The sequence below is a fragment of the Phragmites australis genome, chromosome 9 (assembly GCF_958298935.1).
Source record: "Phragmites australis chromosome 9, lpPhrAust1.1, whole genome shotgun sequence".
NCBI classification, from domain to species: Eukaryota; Viridiplantae; Streptophyta; class Magnoliopsida; order Poales; family Poaceae; genus Phragmites; species Phragmites australis.
This window is the reverse complement of record NC_084929.1, coordinates 18014436-18032838: the sequence shown is the minus strand read 5'-3', so window position 1 is coordinate 18032838 and position 18403 is coordinate 18014436. Positions and strand designations below refer to the sequence as shown.

The 18403-nt window shown below is 43.5% G+C and overlaps 2 protein-coding genes across 8 annotated transcripts; one reads left to right on the top strand and one right to left on the bottom strand.

Moving 5' to 3' along the window:
* Positions 1-455: 455 nt before the first annotated feature.
* Positions 456-6440, top strand: LOC133928707 (importin subunit beta-1-like). 6 transcript variants are annotated; one of them, XM_062375160.1, is made up of 5 exons: positions 456-754; positions 1671-1769; positions 2025-2379; positions 3471-5902; positions 5988-6440. In XM_062375160.1, exons 4-5 carry the CDS (start codon positions 3492-3494, stop codon positions 6181-6183), a joined length of 2607 nt encoding a protein of 868 aa, XP_062231144.1. In that variant the 5' UTR covers positions 456-754; positions 1671-1769; positions 2025-2379; positions 3471-3491; the 3' UTR covers positions 6184-6440. The 6 variants fall into 6 exon arrangements, with proteins under 6 accessions (XP_062231144.1, XP_062231145.1, XP_062231149.1 ...); XM_062375161.1 differs by having other exon boundaries at positions 1671-1782; XM_062375165.1 differs by lacking the exon at positions 1671-1769.
* Positions 6441-6822: 382 nt separating this feature from the next.
* LOC133928706 (inactive receptor-like serine/threonine-protein kinase At2g40270) lies at positions 6823-10115 on the bottom strand. Of its 2 annotated transcripts, none has more exons than XM_062375157.1 (7): positions 9920-10115; positions 9635-9849; positions 9393-9438; positions 8344-8918; positions 8057-8247; positions 7801-7933; positions 6823-7705 (listed from the first exon to the last, which is right to left on the bottom strand). In XM_062375157.1, exons 2-7 carry the CDS (start codon positions 9744-9746, stop codon positions 7116-7118), a joined length of 1647 nt encoding a protein of 548 aa, XP_062231141.1. In that variant the 5' UTR covers positions 9747-9849; positions 9920-10115; the 3' UTR covers positions 6823-7115. The 2 variants fall into 2 exon arrangements, with proteins under 2 accessions (XP_062231141.1, XP_062231142.1); XM_062375158.1 differs by having other exon boundaries at positions 9635-9843.
* Positions 10116-18403: the final 8288 nt, after the last annotated feature.

The following is an 18403-nucleotide window of genomic DNA, read 5'->3' as shown; positions in this document are numbered from 1 at the left end:
ATGAGGGGGCGCGCGAGGAGGAGCTCTGCGAGGAGGGGGCGCGCGGGCTGGTAGCGTTGGCCCCGATGGATCAGGGAGCGCTGGCGGCGTCGACCCTGGTGGATCAGGGAGAGGCGGCGGCGGTGAACCCTCCATCAGGTTGCCCAGGGAGGCGGCAGTGCCTGTATGTGCATTTTTTTCCGATGAGGTGTGTGAGTATGTGGATTGGTTGCAGAGCTAAGGGTAGTCTGGGTATAAGTAAAATTGTAACGATGTGAATATAGAAATGGAATAGTCAAGTTAAATTTTTTAACTTTCTAGATGGAAATGGATAAATAAGGGATCTAGTTCCAAAATATGAGTAATTTGCTGCTAGAAGTGAGTAGCGGATGGAATATTTTCTCCCCAAAGAAATTCATTCTCAATCCATTGTCAAGGCCGCGGCAGTTTCCCAAAACCCCGAACGCAAGGCCGCGGCCCACCTCCTAAACCCTAGCCGCCGACCCCGCTCCCTTCCGCGCCCCTCTTTTTCCCTCTACTTCCCCCGCCGGAGAGGCGTTTCATCATCATTTGAATGGGCGAGCGGGGAAGCATCTTCTAAACCCTCCTCCGCCCCCCGACCCGGCCCGAACCCTAGACACCCTCGCTCGCCTCCGCCGTCCCCGCAGACCACTCGCTCCTTCTCTTCCGTGGCCCCTCGCGCCGCTGTCCAGGTCTCCTAGGCTCTCGCGGAGCGGGGATCCGTCCGGGCTTGGATTGATATCTTCTCTGGGTGGTAAGAAACCCTAACCCTGTTTTTTGTTTCCTTGGATGAATCGCTCGTTTTGTTCCCCGGGATTTTTGCCTAGCTGCGAGCCCTCGAATCGGGATACTTTGTTCCCTCGAATCCGTCCAGATCGCTGCGGATTTGCTTGCTTGCAGCGCGCGTCGTGGAGCGTTAGTAGTAGTTCGGTGTTTTCCGATTTTTTTGGGAGATTCAACTGGACCCCCACGCTCCTTGTTGAGCCCACCCTGTGGCGTGTATCAGGATCTCGCGATGCAGAGATCACAGCAAATGGATTTGTGGAATCTGGGTGGAGAATTTGGTAATCTGCCAGGTAATGGCAGTTATAAAGAGGAACAGATAAACCCTAAACTACTAGAGGAACACTAGCTATGGATCAATTCGGTCTTGCATTTTCCTTCCACCAACTCCAGTTATAAACCCGGTTCAGAAACTTACATGCTTAGTGAGAGTAAATAAGTTCTTACAGAACACATAACAAAAACGGTAAAAGAAACAGTTAACCTCCCGCGGTAATTGTCTAGTTCATCGACCACCACAGGATCGCCATCCGACGACGCACAACAGCCAATACCTTAGCTTCAGCCATTGTCTGAAGAATCTGAAGATGAGTTTAACTGACGAAACTGTCGAAGCTGAATTTTTGAAGAAACTGAACTTCTGAACAGCTAAGAATTGAACTCCTGCTTCCTTGGATCCTAACAATTCCCCCTTCCTTGAATATATCCTTGTCCTCAAGGATTGAAACTTGGGAAGGTGCTCCTGATGAAGCTTGCATCCTCTCAGGTTGCCTCTTCCACTGACATATTAACCCATTGTATCAGTCACTGAACAACAGCTACATTGTTCCTTGGTACTAACCTTCTATCCAACAATGCTTGAGGCTCATTCTTAATTTTCCCTTCAGGTGTCACCAGTGGTAGATTTGGCAATGGAATTGCATATGCCCCCACATGTTTCTTCAGCTGACTAACATGGAAGACATAGTGTATATTTGTACCTTCAGGTAGCAATAACTTGTAAGCCGCCCTCCCAATCTTTTGTAAAATCCTGAATGGATCATAATATTTTAACCTCAATTTGAGGGATCCCCTTAACCCAAAAGCATTCATTCTATAGGGCTGCATTTTGAGATAAACCATGTCTCCTTCCTTGAACTCCCTTTCTGTTCTTTTCTTATCAGCAAAATGCTTGATTCTCCCCTGTGCTTGTATCAGTTTTTCCTTAAGGTCTCTCAATATCCTCTCCTTTTCTACCACAGTGACTCTAGCTTCATCAGAGACATTGCAAGGAATAGACAACTCTCCTACTTGGGGCGGAGGATACCCATATAAGGCCTGGAAGGGTGTTGTGCTCAAAGATGTGTTATACATATACATATTGGAGAAGGGTTTAATGCTTCTTTGCCCCGATCATTTAAGTTCTTTGCACCGCCATCCAATTTGTTAGATGCGCGCGTCACTGTATTAGTCCACTTGTGGCACTCTTTGCTATCACTAATGTAGCCCATCCATCCATCAATCTGGTTTGGTGGTTCTTCAGCGTGTGCATGATCTCAATCAGATCCCGTGCCACCACTGGGTGCATCTACCTTAGCTGCTAACTTCATATGTCAGGTCAGCCTGATTTGTTCTTTGCATTTCACTCACTGAGACACAGTTTGTGTTACATATGCTTAGCAAGAGCCTTTAGTCTTTAGTTCAAACTCAGCTGCTCATATAATCAGGTTGTGTCTAAGTTAGCTAGATCATTATATTCGTACAATGTAGCATATACATATACATATACATATACATTTACATATACATATACACATACACATACACATATAAACCAGCAATGTAGCTAGATCATTGTATTCGTACATATATATATTGTTCTACGTTGATTGATAAAATTCATTTGGCTTGTTCAAGGCGCCTATACTATGATGAGTATAATGTCCTGTTCACCCTACAGTATTGTGGCTGTGTAGTTTCTTCATCGTCCATAGATAGCATGTTCCATGGTGTTCCTCTTTTGTTATTTGGCTGTACAATTTTTAGGGTTTTATTTTTCATGTTTCTGTTCATGTAATGTGCAGCTGTATCATGAACATCTACTTGCTTTGAGCATGTTTACCCTGCTTTAGCATTGACTCCTTGCTGAAATTTAACTTAAAATCATTGTCAAATTGGTTGCTTATTAAACTGTTCCATAGATAGCATGTTCCATGGTGTTCCTCTTTTGTTATTTGGCTGTACAATTTTTAGGGTTTTATTTTTCATGTTTCTGTTCATGTAATGTGCAGCTGTATCATGAACATCTACTTGCTTTGAGCATGTTTACCCTGCTTTAGCATTGACTCCTTGCTGAAATTTAACTTAAAATCATTGTCAAATTGGTTGCTTATTAAACTGTTTAACCAAGAAGCTCAGATTGCTGATGCGGCTAAACAATCTCTACATAATGAAAGGTTGATTAGCTTACAAGTATGGGTTGTAATAGTGGTGAAAATTTCATGTCTCATAATCATACAGTATAATTTGTTAAATGACTTGTTTGACTAATATCAAAGGTGTCAACAATATTGTTATGAATGCAAAAGCTTTAAGCTAGGTTGAACTGTCTCAGTGACGCTTGGGAGCCTGGAGTGTTGATGGATTCCGTTGTTTGTTAATTGTCTTTGATTCTTTGCTGATTGCCAATATCTGTTCGTTTTGATTAGGATAAAGCATTTGATACAGCCATGGATATCACCCAGATTCTGCTAGCTGCTCAATCTCCGGATGCTAACCTTCGGACAGTAGCAGAAGCTAACCTCACGCAGTTCCAGGAGCAGAATCTTCCTAACTTCCTCCTCTCCTTATCAGTAGAGCTCTCAAATGATGAAAAACCTCCAGAGTCTAGAAGGCTTGCTGGTATTATCCTTAAGAATTCATTGGATGCAAAGGATTCTGCAAAAAAGGAGTTATTAACTCAACAATGGGTCAGTGTGGATCCATCTATCAAATTGAAGATCAAGGAGTCATTGCTTATAACACTAGGATCTTCGGTGCATGATGCAAGGCATACCTCATCTCAAGTCATTGCTAAGGTTGCATCCATTGAGATACCACGTCGAGAATGGCAAGACCTCATTGCCAAATTATTGGGGAACATGACATTGCCAGGTGCATCTGCTCCCTTGAAGCAATCAACGCTAGAGGCATTGGGGTATGTCTGTGAGGAGATTTCTCCGCAGCACTTGGAGCAGGATCAAGTGAATGCTGTTCTGACTGCTGTGGTCCAGGGAATGAACCAGGCAGAGCTCAGCCCTGAAGTCCGTCTTGCAGCAGTTAAAGCCCTGTATAATGCTCTTGACTTTGCTGAGAGTAACTTTGCAAATGAAATGGAGAGGAATTATATAATGAAGGTGGTTTGCGATACTGCTGTGTCTAAAGAATTGGAGATCAGACAGGCCGCCTTTGAATGCCTTGTTGCAATTGCATCCACATATTATGCACACTTAGATCCTTATATGCAAACCATATTCAACCTGACAGCTAATGCTGTGAAAGGAGATGAGGAACCGGTTGCACTTCAGGCTATTGAGTTCTGGAGTGCTATTTGTGATGAAGAGATTGAACTCCAAGATGAATACGAAGGATCTGAAGATGGTAACTCTACTGTACATTTTCGCTTTATTGAAAAGGCCCTCTCTTCACTTGTTCCAATGCTGCTAGAAACTCTATTGAAGCAAGAGGAAGATCAAGATCAAGATGATAATGTATGGAACATTTCCATGAGTGGTGGGACATGCCTTGGGCTCATTGCTAGAACTGTTGGCGATGCAATTGTCCCTCTTGTGATGCCGTTTGTTGAGGCCAACATCACAAAGCCTGATTGGCACTGTCGCGAGGCAGCTACCTTTGCATTTGGTTCTATCCTTGAAGGCCCCTCTGTTGAAAAACTTGCTCCACTGGTGCAGGCTGGTCTTGATTTCTTGCTCAACACAATGAATGATCCAAACAGCCAGGTCAAAGATACTACTGCATGGACTCTTGGGAGGGTATTTGAGCTCTTGCATTCTCCAGCCGGTGCAAATCCAATTATAAATGATGCGAACCTTCCTCGTATCATGACTGTGTTGCTCGAGAGTAGTAAAGATGCTCCAAATGTGGCTGAGAAAGTCTGTGGAGCTGTTTATTTTCTTGCCCAAGGTTATGAAGATGCAGAGTCCATGTCTTCTGTGCTCACACCTTTTCTCCCTAGTGTCATTGCTGCTCTTCTTTCTGCTGCAGATCGTGCTGATATCACCCATTTCAGGCTTCGTGCTTCTGCTTATGAAGCACTGAATGAGATTGTGAGAGTCAGCAACTTACCTGAAACTTCAGGCATTATAGGCCAGTTACTGCAGGAGATCATGAGAAGATTGAACCTTACATTTGATCTCCATATACTTTCTTCTGGTGACAAGGAGAAGCAAAGTGATCTGCAGGCTTTGCTGTGTGGTGTACTGCAGGTCATCATCCAGAAACTGAGCAGTACAGATGCAAAGTCCATAATTGCCCAGACTGCTGATCAGTTGATGTTTCTGTTTCTGCGTGTCTTTGCTTGCCACAGTTGTACTGTGCATGAAGAAGCAATGCTTGCAATTGGTGCTCTTGCATATGCTACTGGTCAAGATTTTTTGAAATACATGCCTGACTTCTTCACATACCTGGAGGCTGGCTTGCAGAATTATGATGAGTACCAAGTGTGCTCCATCTCTGTAGGGGTGGTGGGTGATATTTGCCGTGCCTTGGAAGATAAAGTTTTGCCCTTCTGTGATCGCATAATGACCGTTCTTCTTAAAGACCTCTCAAACTCTATGCTCAATCGGTCCGTGAAGCCTCCAATTTTCTCATGCTTTGGAGACATTGCTCTTGCTATTGGTGAGAATTTTGAGAAATACCTGACATATGCCATACCGATGCTTCAAGGAGCTGCAGGACTCCTGGGTACTCTTGATCAAAGTGATGATGATATGGTTGATTATGGTAACCAGCTTAGACGGGGTATTTTTGAGGCATACTCTGGTATACTCCAGGGTATAAAGGGCCCAAAAGCTCAGCTGATGATACCTTATGCAACCCATCTACTGCAGTTCACTGAAGCTGTCTTTAAAGATAGGAGCAGGTGCACTTCATTTACATTGCAATTTTTTGTTCTATTGTTGATTGTTACCTTTTTCTTACAGTCATATGTATACCTCTGCCACCAGGGACGAGAGTGTGACAAAAGCTGCAGTTGCTGTCCTTGGGGATCTTGCGGACACACTTGGCCCGAGCTCAAAGGATCTGTTCAAGAGCAACCTCTTCCACGTTGAGTTCTTAAGGGAGTGCCTCGATTTGGATGATGAAGTTAGGGAGGCTGCATCATGGGCCCAGGGAATGATAAACCAAGCAGTGGTTTCTTGATGTGAGGTGATTTTATTGTCAGTTATGGGAGGTTTCTTTAGTGGTTGTGCCAAGTCCATTTGCCACAGGTGAACGAAAGGATACCAATATATATTTAGTGTCAGTCTTAGGATCCTTGTTGTGCTTTGTTGTCGGTCTGTCGAGCTGTTGTCGGTCACATTAGACCGGGTGGATTTTGGCTATGAATGTATTGAACAACATAACTTGTTCATTTATCCAATTATCGGTATTATTTAACGTGGTTGATGTTTGTGGTTGTCGTTCGTTTGTCCAGCAGGGAAGGTATTATAGAATATGTATTTGACGTGCAATGTTCTTGTCATCTGCATTGTCCTAGATCAATCCATGTCAGCATAACCCCTGGGTTACGTCAAATTTGTTACGTGTTGTACAGGGTTAATACTAAGTTGGTTTAAATTGTCCCAGATTAGTCCATGTCAGCATAACCCCTGGATTACGTAAATAGGTAATTACATCAGAATTTATATAGTGAAGTTTGTTCCAAATATATCAGGTAGGTAGGGTCATATAAGCTAGAGTGATTTTACCTGTGAATTAATTCAGACGTGCCCCTTGTACCCCTTGTGGCAATGCAAAACCTGTACTCAAGTAGATTGGTTCTGAAATGCAGAGAGCTAATGAGATATTACATGCAAGACCTTTATTTCAACATCTTCAGCACCTCACAAGTTGCAATTGGACTTCATCCTACTGCTCTGGCCACACTCTGGAGTTCCTCTTGTTCATATGTACAGATGGATACAAACTTCACTGGACACAATCTGAAATCCAAAGAATACAAAAAAAAAAAAAAAACCCAACCTGTATTCTCTACTAAACAGCTCTTCAGGGGAATTTGGACGAGATTGTTCTGGGATTTTTAGGATTTATAAGGATTTTGATCGAAATCCTTGTAACGCCCATGTCCGTCTTCAGTTGACCTCTGTGGAGATGATCTCAAGCTCTGCCCACCACAGCGGCGACACCTTGGGGGTGGCCGCGTCCGGCGGCATGGCTGTGATCTCCCTCAGCCGCCTCGCGACCTCCGGCATCGTCAGCCGGCGCCTCGGCTCCCGGTCGGTGCAGCCCCTGATGACGCCGTCCATCCTGTCTACTGTCGCCGCATGGAAGGGCCTCCTCAGGCTGGGATCCATCACGTCCCTGAGCTGCCTCTCCCCTCTGAGGTAGCTCGCCGCCCAGCTCTCCAGCAGGCCGCCCTCCGACGCCGTGAACCTCCCGGTCATGATCTCCAGCAGCACCATGCCGTAGCTGTACACGACGCTCTCCTTGTCCAACAGCACCGGGGACAGGCTCGCGATCCCTGCCTGCTCCTCCCGGGGCTCGTCGCAGAAGAAGACGTCAGAGATCTTTGCCGCGAAGTCCTCGGTCAGGCAGATCGTTGATGTGTCCAACGTCCTCAGGATCTCCGGGGGGCTCAGCTGGTGCATGTGCTCCAGGCAGTAGGCGACTCCTACCGCCACCCGCAGGCGCGTCGGCCAGTCCAGGTGGCCGTCTTCTCTGACTGCAGAGACCATCATATTACTGTAAGATTACTGTTTCTTGTCATGCTATCTGGTACATTTCATGCCGTGTAGTAGTATGATTGTGAAATGTTACCGTGGAGATGCTCGAAGAGTGTGCCGTTTGGAGCGTACTCGAACACCATCATCCTTGTGAATGGCTGCTCTTCCTGGCAGTAGCCCAGCAGGTTCACGAAATTCTTGTGGTTAACCCTGGACAAACTTGTTATCTGAAACAACAAAGTGCCCATTAGTACGAAATGATTTGTATCAATATCCTACCCTTTAATGTAAATTGGTCAGTTTTATGAATCTTCAGAGCAAATTGGTCAGTTCATAGTATCAGCTGTTACCTTCTTCCTGAACTGTGTTTCGCAGTGCTTGGACCATTCTTTCGCAGAGATCTTCATCGTCGACACCACAGCGATCTCGACGCCGCTCGACAGTGTCCCCTTGTACACCATGTAATCCGACAAGGAGCCGATGACGTTGCTGAAATCTTCGCAGGCGAGCTCCAGCTCCGATCTCTTCAGCGAGGGCACACCTGCAAGAACAGACATCTGTCAAGCATTTCCAAGAAGCTATGCACTGCAAACTTGCAACGGAATGGTGATGACATGGTGTCAAGGTTGAGGTGCACCTGTCACAAATGCTTTTTGCAGCTGGCCGCTCAGGCCGGTTGCCCACGGCCTGACAGTGACCACCTTGTTGGATCGGTAGCACAGGACGAACAGCGCCACCGACACGGCCGCAAGAAGGGAGGCTCCTGCCGCAGCAATGACATAGATATGCCTGGTAACGCCAGAGTGCTTCGTTTCAGGCGCAACACCGGCCACCACCGGATTACTACCGACGTCGGCGGGTACCGCTGCCGGCTGCGGGGGCAATGCAATGCTGTGTGCAGGATTTTTAGCATGCCCGGGCAGCGGCATAGGCTTTTTGGCCACTGGTGAAGATGCAGGAGCATGCAACGGAGGAAAACTCGGCGTCGGCGTAAGCTTCGGTGTCCACGGCCACGGTGGCCACTGTGGATACGGCGGCTGCTGGTTCGGCGTGAACGTCGACGGCGGGGGAAAGGAACTCCCCTGAAAACTGCCTCCGCCGGTGTATGCTGGTGGGGTGAAATCTGGCCATCCCGCCTTGCTGCCGAAATGCCCGGACCAGTACTTGTTCTGCTCTAGTAGAAATTTTCTGGAATGTTCACCTTGGATCACCCTAAAGAGTGTAAGCAGAAGAGGTGAAGAACAATCGGACAAGAGATGTACCATGTGGGGCTGCTTGGTGGTTCAGCTGTCTATTTCTGACATACAATGCATTATTCCAAGCTCAATTTGTTCTATCTACAATTTGCGCAACGCAATGTAGGAAAGAAGATAGGAGTGCCAAATATTTGTGGACAACTTTAGGTGATCTGCATGTATTTTTTTTTTCTTTGCTGTTTTCAAGTGAAAAGTGGAGACTTGTTACTGAAGACATGGCATCTACATGAAGAAGTCAAGCTAAGAATACTACTCCCTTTTCAAATTATATTGACAAAAAACACCAGGGCCTGTGAAAATCTGCCTCAGTGACACTAAAAGTTCAGAACATCCCTGAACATGTTTCGAGGCAAGCAATCCTAAACATGAATGGTCCAAGAAAACACTAATCGCTCTCAGGTGAGGCATGTTATCAGTTGAGAGGTCTCACCGAGCTTCGGAGCCGGAGCGCATATCTTCCTCCCGGATCATAGTTTCTGCAGCCAATTAGTAATAGTGAAGTATCATATCAGTATCTCAAAAACACAAAACACGAAGTGGGCAAGCTTTCTCTCTCTAACAACAGGAATACAAGGATTGATTTCATCAAAGATTCTTGCCCAATTTCGTAACTCACATTTTAGCAGTTCACATACACAAGAAGAAGAAGAGCAGGGACACACACTCGCGTACCTTGTTCCGCGTCGTAGCAGCTGCCAAGATCAGGGAGCAAGGAGAGCAGCAGCAGCGCAACCACCGCACACCGCAGCTTCTCCATGGACACAAATGAAAATGCACGAAACATTGTCACAAGCTTATTAAGAAGGTCACATGACCCTTGCGAGAAGAGGAGACTTGTGTGAGAGGTAGCAATGGCAAGGAGAGAGAGAGAGAGAGAGAGAGAGAGAGAGAGAGAGAGAGAGAGAGAGAGAGAGAGAGAGAGAGAGAGAGAGAGAGAGAGAGAGAGAGAGAGAGAGAAGACTTGGGTCGTCTCCTCCTCAGGTTTGCAGTGGAGAGTGGAGACCGGGAAAGAAGGGCAGGGGGAAGAGGAAAGATGACCACGCGGAGGGGGAGGGGGCAGAGAAGATGTGGAGGAGGATTTGGGTTGGGTGTGACCACCATGCGCATGCACGCAGCCACACCGCCCACGGCACCGCAATCAATTCCGCTTGGCTCGATCTCGAAGTTGATTTATATATGACACTCCCAAAGCAAGGCAATGCTTCTTGGAGAGTTGAGAGGTCAAAGGAGATAGCGGCAGAGTAAATTTGACCCTGGACCAGGTATTTTTCCAGTTGGTGTGTTTTGACTTGTGAATCAGGTTTAAATGAAGGTGTCACACTGAACCAGTTACTTCCCTTCATGAAAACTTGATGTTTTAGTCAGTGACCCGGTTCTGAAGACGTATCTTTGGCCACAATTTATTAAAATATATTTGTAAAATATAATAAAGTTATGATATTGTGAAAGTATTTTAAAGACAAATATATATGTATTTACAATTTTTCTTATCTAAATCTAGATATTTTGAAAAATAGTCAAAGTTTATAAGTTTTACTGGAAACTTATCCAAAATATCATGTTTTTGGATCTTTACCTTTTAACCCCACAGTTCCTAAATTTGTCTGACCCGTGAATTTGCTCACGTAAAAAGTGGAGCAATCAAGTTCTACACTCATCTTTAAGGAAAATAGAAGCTAGAGGTGAGCAACATTCCATACTCGATATACCAGTTGGGGTCCTATACTTTCCTAGTGTTGTTCCAATTACGTACAACTTTGCAGACTTGAGTGTGGGTAAAACAGAAGAAGCATTTATCGCCAAAGCATGGTGGTGATCATGAACAGGGATTAAAATTTTATCGAAATTTTGTGGTAGAGAATGAAATATCTAATTCCACAATTTTCTTTCACTAACACATGCGACTCACAGAGCATAAGACAAAAAATGACGATTTTAGTAAAATTTAAATTTTATGAATTTTAGTCTTTTCGCAGGTGAATGAAAAAAATTGTAAAAAGAAATTGAAATCCTTGGTATCATGTTCTAAAATGCTAATTACATAATTAGATATGCATAATCGTTATCGCATGTGCTTGCGCGTGTTTGTCTACCAAAAACCAGTTAAGCATATCTTAAACACCTTAGAGATGGTTTAGAGCACTTTAGAGAATCCTTACATACCTTAGAGAAGGAAAAGAATAGAAAGATGATGAGGGGAGACTTAGAAAAATTTCAGCAAAAGAACCTCCTTGCGGTTGATCGGTGTCACCAGCGGTCTGACCGTCAGGTAAGCCACCACGTGGATTTCCCACGGTCTGACCGCCCAGGCTTGCGGTTTGACCGTCAGCACATAGAGGCCCAGGTTAAGTGGATCGATCACATCCTTTTGCTCTCTCTCCCTCTCACTTTTCTCTCACCCTCCCTCTCTCCATCTGACCCTAGAGAGATAAAGAGAGCTCTACTCGTCGTGTTTGAAGGCCGGAGATCGGAGGTGTGAAATCCCACGAGATTCATGGAGGACTTCCCCAAGTTTTCCCCCTCTTCTCCCTGGCCGGAGACCCGTTCATCGGCCGCAAGCTTCACCGCCACTCCGGGAGTCGATCTGTGAATCGGAACCTCCCCGAAGCATTCTAATCCAATAGAGAGCTTTCATAAGCTAAAGTGAGTTATCCCCTATTGTTTTCCTATTGTTTTTTAGCTCGATTCGACCCTTGTGTTGTTTAGGTCCAAGTTCAACCTAGCCTAGATCCAATCCATGGGGTATTTTGAGTTTAGCTCAGTGATGATGTCCAAATCACTTTAGAAACACTCCACTAGTCCCATATAGCATTTGGTACCCTTCGTTATCGAAGGCCTCGCCGAAATCCTCACCGGCGACCCCATAAAGGCGATGTCGGTAAGGTCTGACAATCTGACCGCCGCTAGGGCCACTTGGGCCGGTTTGACCGCCACTTGGGCTGATCTAACCGTTGGTGGGCGATCTGACCGCCACCATTGTTACAGTCAGACCGCTAGAGGCCCAAACTCTCTGCTGGCCACCGGTCTGACCGTTAGCCTGCGAAGGCTAAGGTGAGGATAGGTTAGCTTATCCAGGGTTTCAAACTTCAAAACCCTAATCCTTTATCGATCCTTTGCAGATGTTTTCAAGTTGTAGCGCTCTACTATTACTTGAGTATACACTTTGTATCATTTTTGCACTGTTCGTTTATTTATGCATTGCACCCATGTTTCTTTTAGAGGGTGTCGATCCGACAGTTCAAGCAAGCAAAGACGACGACGGTCTACAGCACTTCCGTGAGTTCTGTGCGGGTAGTACTGTGCGGGTAGTATCAAACAACCGACAGAGCAGCAAGGCAAGCATCTAAGCATATTGTACCCTTTGTTTAGTTGAATGAAGTCAAAAGTTGATAAATTATGCTTATGTATGTCGCATGTTTAGCGAGTTAAGTGTCGGGCTTATTCGGGTAGAACCTATGTTGAATTGCATATCCTCTACCTTGAGTTGTTGATTATCCTCATCCTTGTCGCCTTGGTAATATTTTTTATGTCTAGCTTAAGAGTTGTTCAATGTGCTTAACGATGCATAGGTCCTCGATAGAAGTCGAGTGACGGTGATGCCGTTGTTCGTGAACATAGTGTTCACTTATGGTTTCCAAATACTTTTATGATGTTGAGATGATTGGATGAGTGATGAGTTTGAGGCAAGATGTGGGTGGTGTTAAGGGTGTTTTCTGCTTAGGAGAAGTTTTCTAGGTAGTTCGGGAGAGGAACTCAGACACCGTAGACCGCTTAACATCGTTGAAGCACCGACCGTTGGTTTCCGTTTGCTTTAGCACGTATCGTACTCATCACATGCTGATCTAATGATAAGGCGAGCCGAATACCTTTGTAACTATGATCGTTTGAGCCTGAATATCAACAATATGAGCGGGTGGGCTTGTAAGGGTATCTAGTTTGCTCTGGGAGTAGTTCTAGATATCCCTACGTCGAGCGATGCACGATCCAAATGGTTGGGGCTTATTGGGAAATATTATCATAAGCACCCCTTGTGTGCATTTTAGCGGGTGGCACAAGCCAAATGGTCATCGTGTCATGTGTGGAAAGGAGTATCCCCTGCAGAGTATAAAAACAGTTTGAATTGTCACGCTCTCAGTCATGAGCATACCTTCTGTCCATGCGCACCATTGTAGAGTCACGAGTTGTGGTTTTGTGGTTGGATATATTGGTCTTGGTGGAGATGGTTCATGTTACATATATGTTCATGATGGTTCAAGTTACATTTTTTATAGTTAGTTGTTGCAAGGTATATTTGTATTCTTGTTGGTTATGTTTAGATGCTCACATATATGTGTTTAGGTTACGGGCGCATATATTTTAATCAATCTTGTGATATTTTTTCTTACTAATGGCCTAATGCATAATCCTTAGAGTCAGATTATTTATATGTACCTTATATAGATTAAGTTTTGTGAGTACCTTTGTACTCAGCTGTTCTACAGATTTTGTAGGTGAGGAAGAGACGGTGTTTGGCTACTTTACGACCGCCGATGCTAGTAGCGGGAATGAGCACGCAACTACTCGGAGGTCGTGCTTTTGAGATGAAGCCTAAGGATATATGGCTTTATCCATCTTTTGCTGTATTTAGCTTTTGTTTTCGCTACGTAGTTTCTCTTTTGACTGGAAGTTGATCAGTTTTAGTATCCTTCTATATCTCTTTTGCTGTAAACTGTTAAGTTTGTAAATATTTGAAAACTTATAATATGATTTAATTACTCACTCTTTATTAAATTTGGTTAAGATTGCTTATATTAGAAAATTATGTGTTTCGATCTTAGACATAAAATACATAACAAGACTACTAAGATAATATTCTGATTAATCATCGAGATTGTGATTATAAATAATAATTCTCTAAATAATTAATTAAAATACTGTTTAGACGAATCCTTACACGCGATCACAAAGTCATTCGGTTCAGATGAGGCTAACTCATCTAAGGAATGAGATCGATGACATGATCAATTTGATTCCTTCGTAGTGGACTACCGGACTTCGTGGTGTGAAGGGGGTGTTCGACCGAAGGACGAGATGCGGGTGTTAGACTATAAAAAAATATGCTGTCTGTTTGAAAACATTCGAAGGTGAGTTTTTGTAATTTTCCAAATTACAAAAGTACTTTCTGAATCTTGGTATGTCCAATCCAAATTCATGAGGATATAAATAGCTAAAATTTCAATATTTTGATTGCACACAACACAAAACGTGTTAATTATACTTCACCACGACAATTAACTACAAATTTTGTTACTCCCACTGTTCTTTTTATTTGAAGTTTCTGACTCGAGAACCTGCTGCCTACACAAGATGACTTATGCGGCTTTACTGATGAGTTCATGGCTCTCACCGACGGTTTTGTGAGTTGTGACTGACAATTCGGATAAAGAAAGCGGAGAGGGGCCGACGGGTCGACGATGGGTCGCCCTCGTGGCGGAGTGGAGATCTCAATCGATCGATGGAAGGGACGGTGAGGTAGGGTGGCGCGTTGCTAATTCCATCGATCCGGTGGCTCTGACTAGACGATGGGCATCGCTCGCCTGCCCGCTCTGCCGTATGTTTCGTTGCCCTCGTCGTCGTCTTCTTCTAGCTGTGTAGCCATGGACGCAGTAGCCGAGCTTCATTGGATCGCAAGCAACAAACGGGAGGTAGCAAAGCACTTGCCGGTAGCTCGAGTACTTACATAGCATTGTGGCAAGGATTGCTTACTTGCATGCGGAGAGTACGACCGCACCGAGAGTACGTGCGTGGACGTTGGGTCCATCCAATCCATCATCTGCTACACATGCTCCCTCCCCTTCGCAATATAAGGTAATTTTCTTGAGACTCGATTTTTCACAGCGGAGAGCTGGCGAAGAAATCAAGAGTATAGTCATGTAAGCTCACAATTTTTTCAATCTCTTCCTCTGTCTTTTTCCCCCTCCGAGGACAACCTCTTCCTCCGCCTGTCTTTAGCCGATATCGACTTTTCTTAATTCTGCTTAGGATTTAGGATCGATGGAGATTATATGCGGCATCGTGATCCATGATTGACTTTGTGGAATGTGTTGGTCACCTAACGCGAATTGAAGTGGAACCAACCCGCCCGTTTCCTTGTGACATCATGGCAATCTTATCAGAATGTTCTCTGAGGAACAGCTACGTCATCAGAATGTTACTAGCATGCATTCTGCATCCGCAACTGCAACCTTCGACTGAACATCTCTGGCACAGCATCATTTGTCAGTTAAAAACTGCGATCTTCTTCTTCTTCTTCTTCTTTTTTCTTTTTAAGATAAACTCGCAATCTTACCCGTTGATTCTGAGGCAGAGCAGGAGGACGGGGAATTGTCTGAAACATGCTGTAGCAACAGCAGTGGCCTCAGGCATTCATCCTTGCTGATGGTACCATCATCGATCTGTCAGTCTAACAGATGATTTACTGCATGGAGGTACACTACCTTGCAAAAAAAGGGCACAATGGCCCTCTCCTACCAGTGATGTTCTTGAAGAGGCACATTGATGGATGTACAGAGGACAGGACCAGCCTACCTAAATTGTTTGTGTTCCATTCTCATTTTTGTCAGGTTCGGATTGGATAGGCACATTATACATGGTGGAGGTTTGAGACCTTTGGCCTGAAGAAAAAATATGTGTGGAGGTGTGGAAGAACTAGTTCTAAGTTCTAGCTGACCATTGCTGCATATGTATTCTGGGGGCATTTGTTTTGTCCCATACATCTCGTGGCATTGTTCCACCACATGCATGTTTTGTGCAAGCAAGAATTGTGGCTTGGAAATCCTTGGAGGATTTGATCTGTCTAATTCAAATTTGTCTGAACTCAAAGACATGTACAAGGACTACGCAGGGAATAACCTTTTAGCCAAAAAAAAAAAAGAAAGTATCAGAACTTTGCAAGAAAGGGGGACTCAATTGTAGCATATGCCTATCATAATCTGAAAATATTATTGTATTTTTGAAAAAAAGAACTAAATCAATAGGATAATGATGGAAAACTAATCCTAATATAACAGCTAGGAAATTCATTTAGAAAATTACAGGAGCTAGCTGATGATGATTAAGGTTCGGGACAATGGATCGAGCAACCAACCTATACGAATCAATCTTAAGTAGCAGGACCCATGGATGCTTAGTCATAGTGTCATACTGATGGTTTGGTTGGCTGCAACTTCACTTGTGTAATACACAAAATACATGTAGACTGAAATGAGAAGACGAAAACCAAGTGCATGATAAAGCAGTGTACCTATTGCCTAACCATTTTGTAGCGTCAGGCAATAATTTAAAAGCAGGAGAGAAAATTATATTTGTTTCTATTTCCTCTTTGTAATAAAAGGATATGCTAGATACCACACCTCCAGGCAATATATTTCATGAAAACCAACATTATTTCATTTATTAGCACATTTATATATAAAAACTTTCCAAAGAAAAATGAGGAGATAGTTTGTGAAGTATTTTTTTCTTCACAATTAAGTTCTAGTTTGGACTGTTTAGTTTGCAACTAACATCCTTGCCAAACTTGCCAAACTTGTGGTGAGAAAACGGTGCCACAACTTAGGCTTGACTAAAAGAATTTTGCCATAACTCTTGTCTCTATGAGGCATGGTTCCTGGATGGAATTTTTTTGGCGTGGCCATACTGTGGCTATAGCCAAACACTTGCCTAAACCTGCCTAAGAAACTGTGGCAATGTGGTTAAGTTTGGCATCCAACCAAACACGCCGTGGAAGAGATTGGAAGAATTTTTTTTTGGTGCGGATACAAACTTTTGTCCTTTCTCTTTTTCCACTGTTCATCAGGATTTAGGGTATGTTTGTTTGAGTTGTGAATTGTGAATTGTGAAAAGCAGCTTGTAGATCGTATATTGTAAAAAGTTGGATTGTGAAAACTGAATTGTAAAAACTAGATTGTACAATCTGTAAAAATTGGTAGGAGATGAATTGCTGAAGTGTTACAATCGGAAGACTAGATTGTATAATCCAACTTTTACCATCTGACTTGTTTGTTACAATCTCATCACAATATACAAATAGAAACAAACAAATCCTTAATTTTCCGTATTCCACGTGCTGGTTCGGTGCTCTTGTTTTTAGCCAAACTCATGGTTTTCATTTGGCTGCCTCCCCTGAATTACAAGGAAAAACCTTCAAGTTGCCTTTCTGATTTACGATTTGAGCATCGGCATGAAATCATTAACTCGTTTGGCAACACTCGTCTGTCAGAGGACGAAGAGGGAATAATCAAGTTGCTGCAGTTGTCAATTTTCGCCAGCTAATTAAAGTTCGATGCTTTTACGATAATGTTGTACACTTGCATGTAACTACCTCACGACATAATGCGTCTAACCATCCATGCACGCATCATCATTCCATCAGAGAAACACAGTGAAGAAGCCTCCGTCTCTATCTCTTTCTTGCAATCTGTTTGTTAGCTAGATTGTTACCTCCTCTGGTCACGGCAACTTAACGTTTTAGATAACAATATGATCTTTCAAATGTAACTTTGTACACTATTTTCTATTCGGAAATGATTATAAAATACAACAAAATTATAATATTACAAAATTATTCTTCAAGACAAAACTATGCATATGATAATTGTTTTCAATCTGTACCTCGAGATATATTGATAGATAGAAGTTTGACAAAAAAACCATATCCAAACATCATGTTTTTAAGACCAGAGCAGAGCATTCAAAATAAGCTCGCCTATTGGGATTTGTGCTGCGATCAATCATGCATCCAACTATTGAATCGCTGTACTTTTTTTCACCATTACGTCGTTCCTAAACGTGCAAGCCACGGCATGATCACAAAGCCGATCAGTGGTTATAGATCGTATTATGGCACCTAATTGGAATGCAATTCATGGTACGTATTCATGGTACCTAATCAGAGTGCAATTCATGGTATCTAATCAGAGTGCAACTCATGGTAGACTAACCAATTAATGCAAGCAAATGATTAGCGGTAGTTGTTTGGTGGTACTGTGTGTGTGGCGCCAACGGTTCGAGATGTACATTATTGGTACAACCTTCAAATCCTCTGTACGAAAAATTATAGGGCTCGGTATCGTGTGCTCAAGTCGTTCTTGGGCTTGATGGGCTAGGATTTAGCGGTGGTGGTTAGGGATTAAAATTTTATTAAAATTTTCGTAAAATTTTATGAATTTTGTAGGAAAACGAAATATCTAATTCTATAATTTTCTTTTAGGACTCACAGAGCGAAGGAAAAAAAAACTGAATTTTCAGTAAAATTTCATGATTTTAGGTCTTCTGGCCGATGAATGAAAAAAATATAGAAAGAAATTGAATTTCCTAGTGGCTGGGTGTGAATGTTGTGCGCGATAGGGCTTGTGGGCTAGACTGTGCTTCTGTTGTGTTAGGCCGTTTAAAGTTATTGGA

Excerpts from the sequence above, each read along its gene's own strand:
- LOC133928706 (XM_062375157.1), bottom strand. The coding sequence starts at position 9,746 with ATGTTTCGTGCATTTTCATTTGTGTCCATGGAGAAGCTGCGGTGTGCG. Across the intron at positions 9,439-9,634 it reads CTGCTACGACGCGGAACAAG|AAACTATGATCCGGGAGGAA; the intron begins GTACGCGAGTGT and ends AATTGGCTGCAG. Across the intron at positions 8,919-9,392 it reads CGCTCCGGCTCCGAAGCTCG|GGTGATCCAAGGTGAACATT; the intron begins GTGAGACCTCTC and ends TACACTCTTTAG.
- LOC133928707 (XM_062375159.1), top strand. The coding sequence starts at position 3,492 with ATGGATATCACCCAGATTCTGCTAGCTGCTCAATCTCCGGATGCTAAC. Across the intron at positions 5,903-5,987 it reads GTCTTTAAAGATAGGAGCAG|GGACGAGAGTGTGACAAAAG; the intron begins GTGCACTTCATT and ends CTCTGCCACCAG.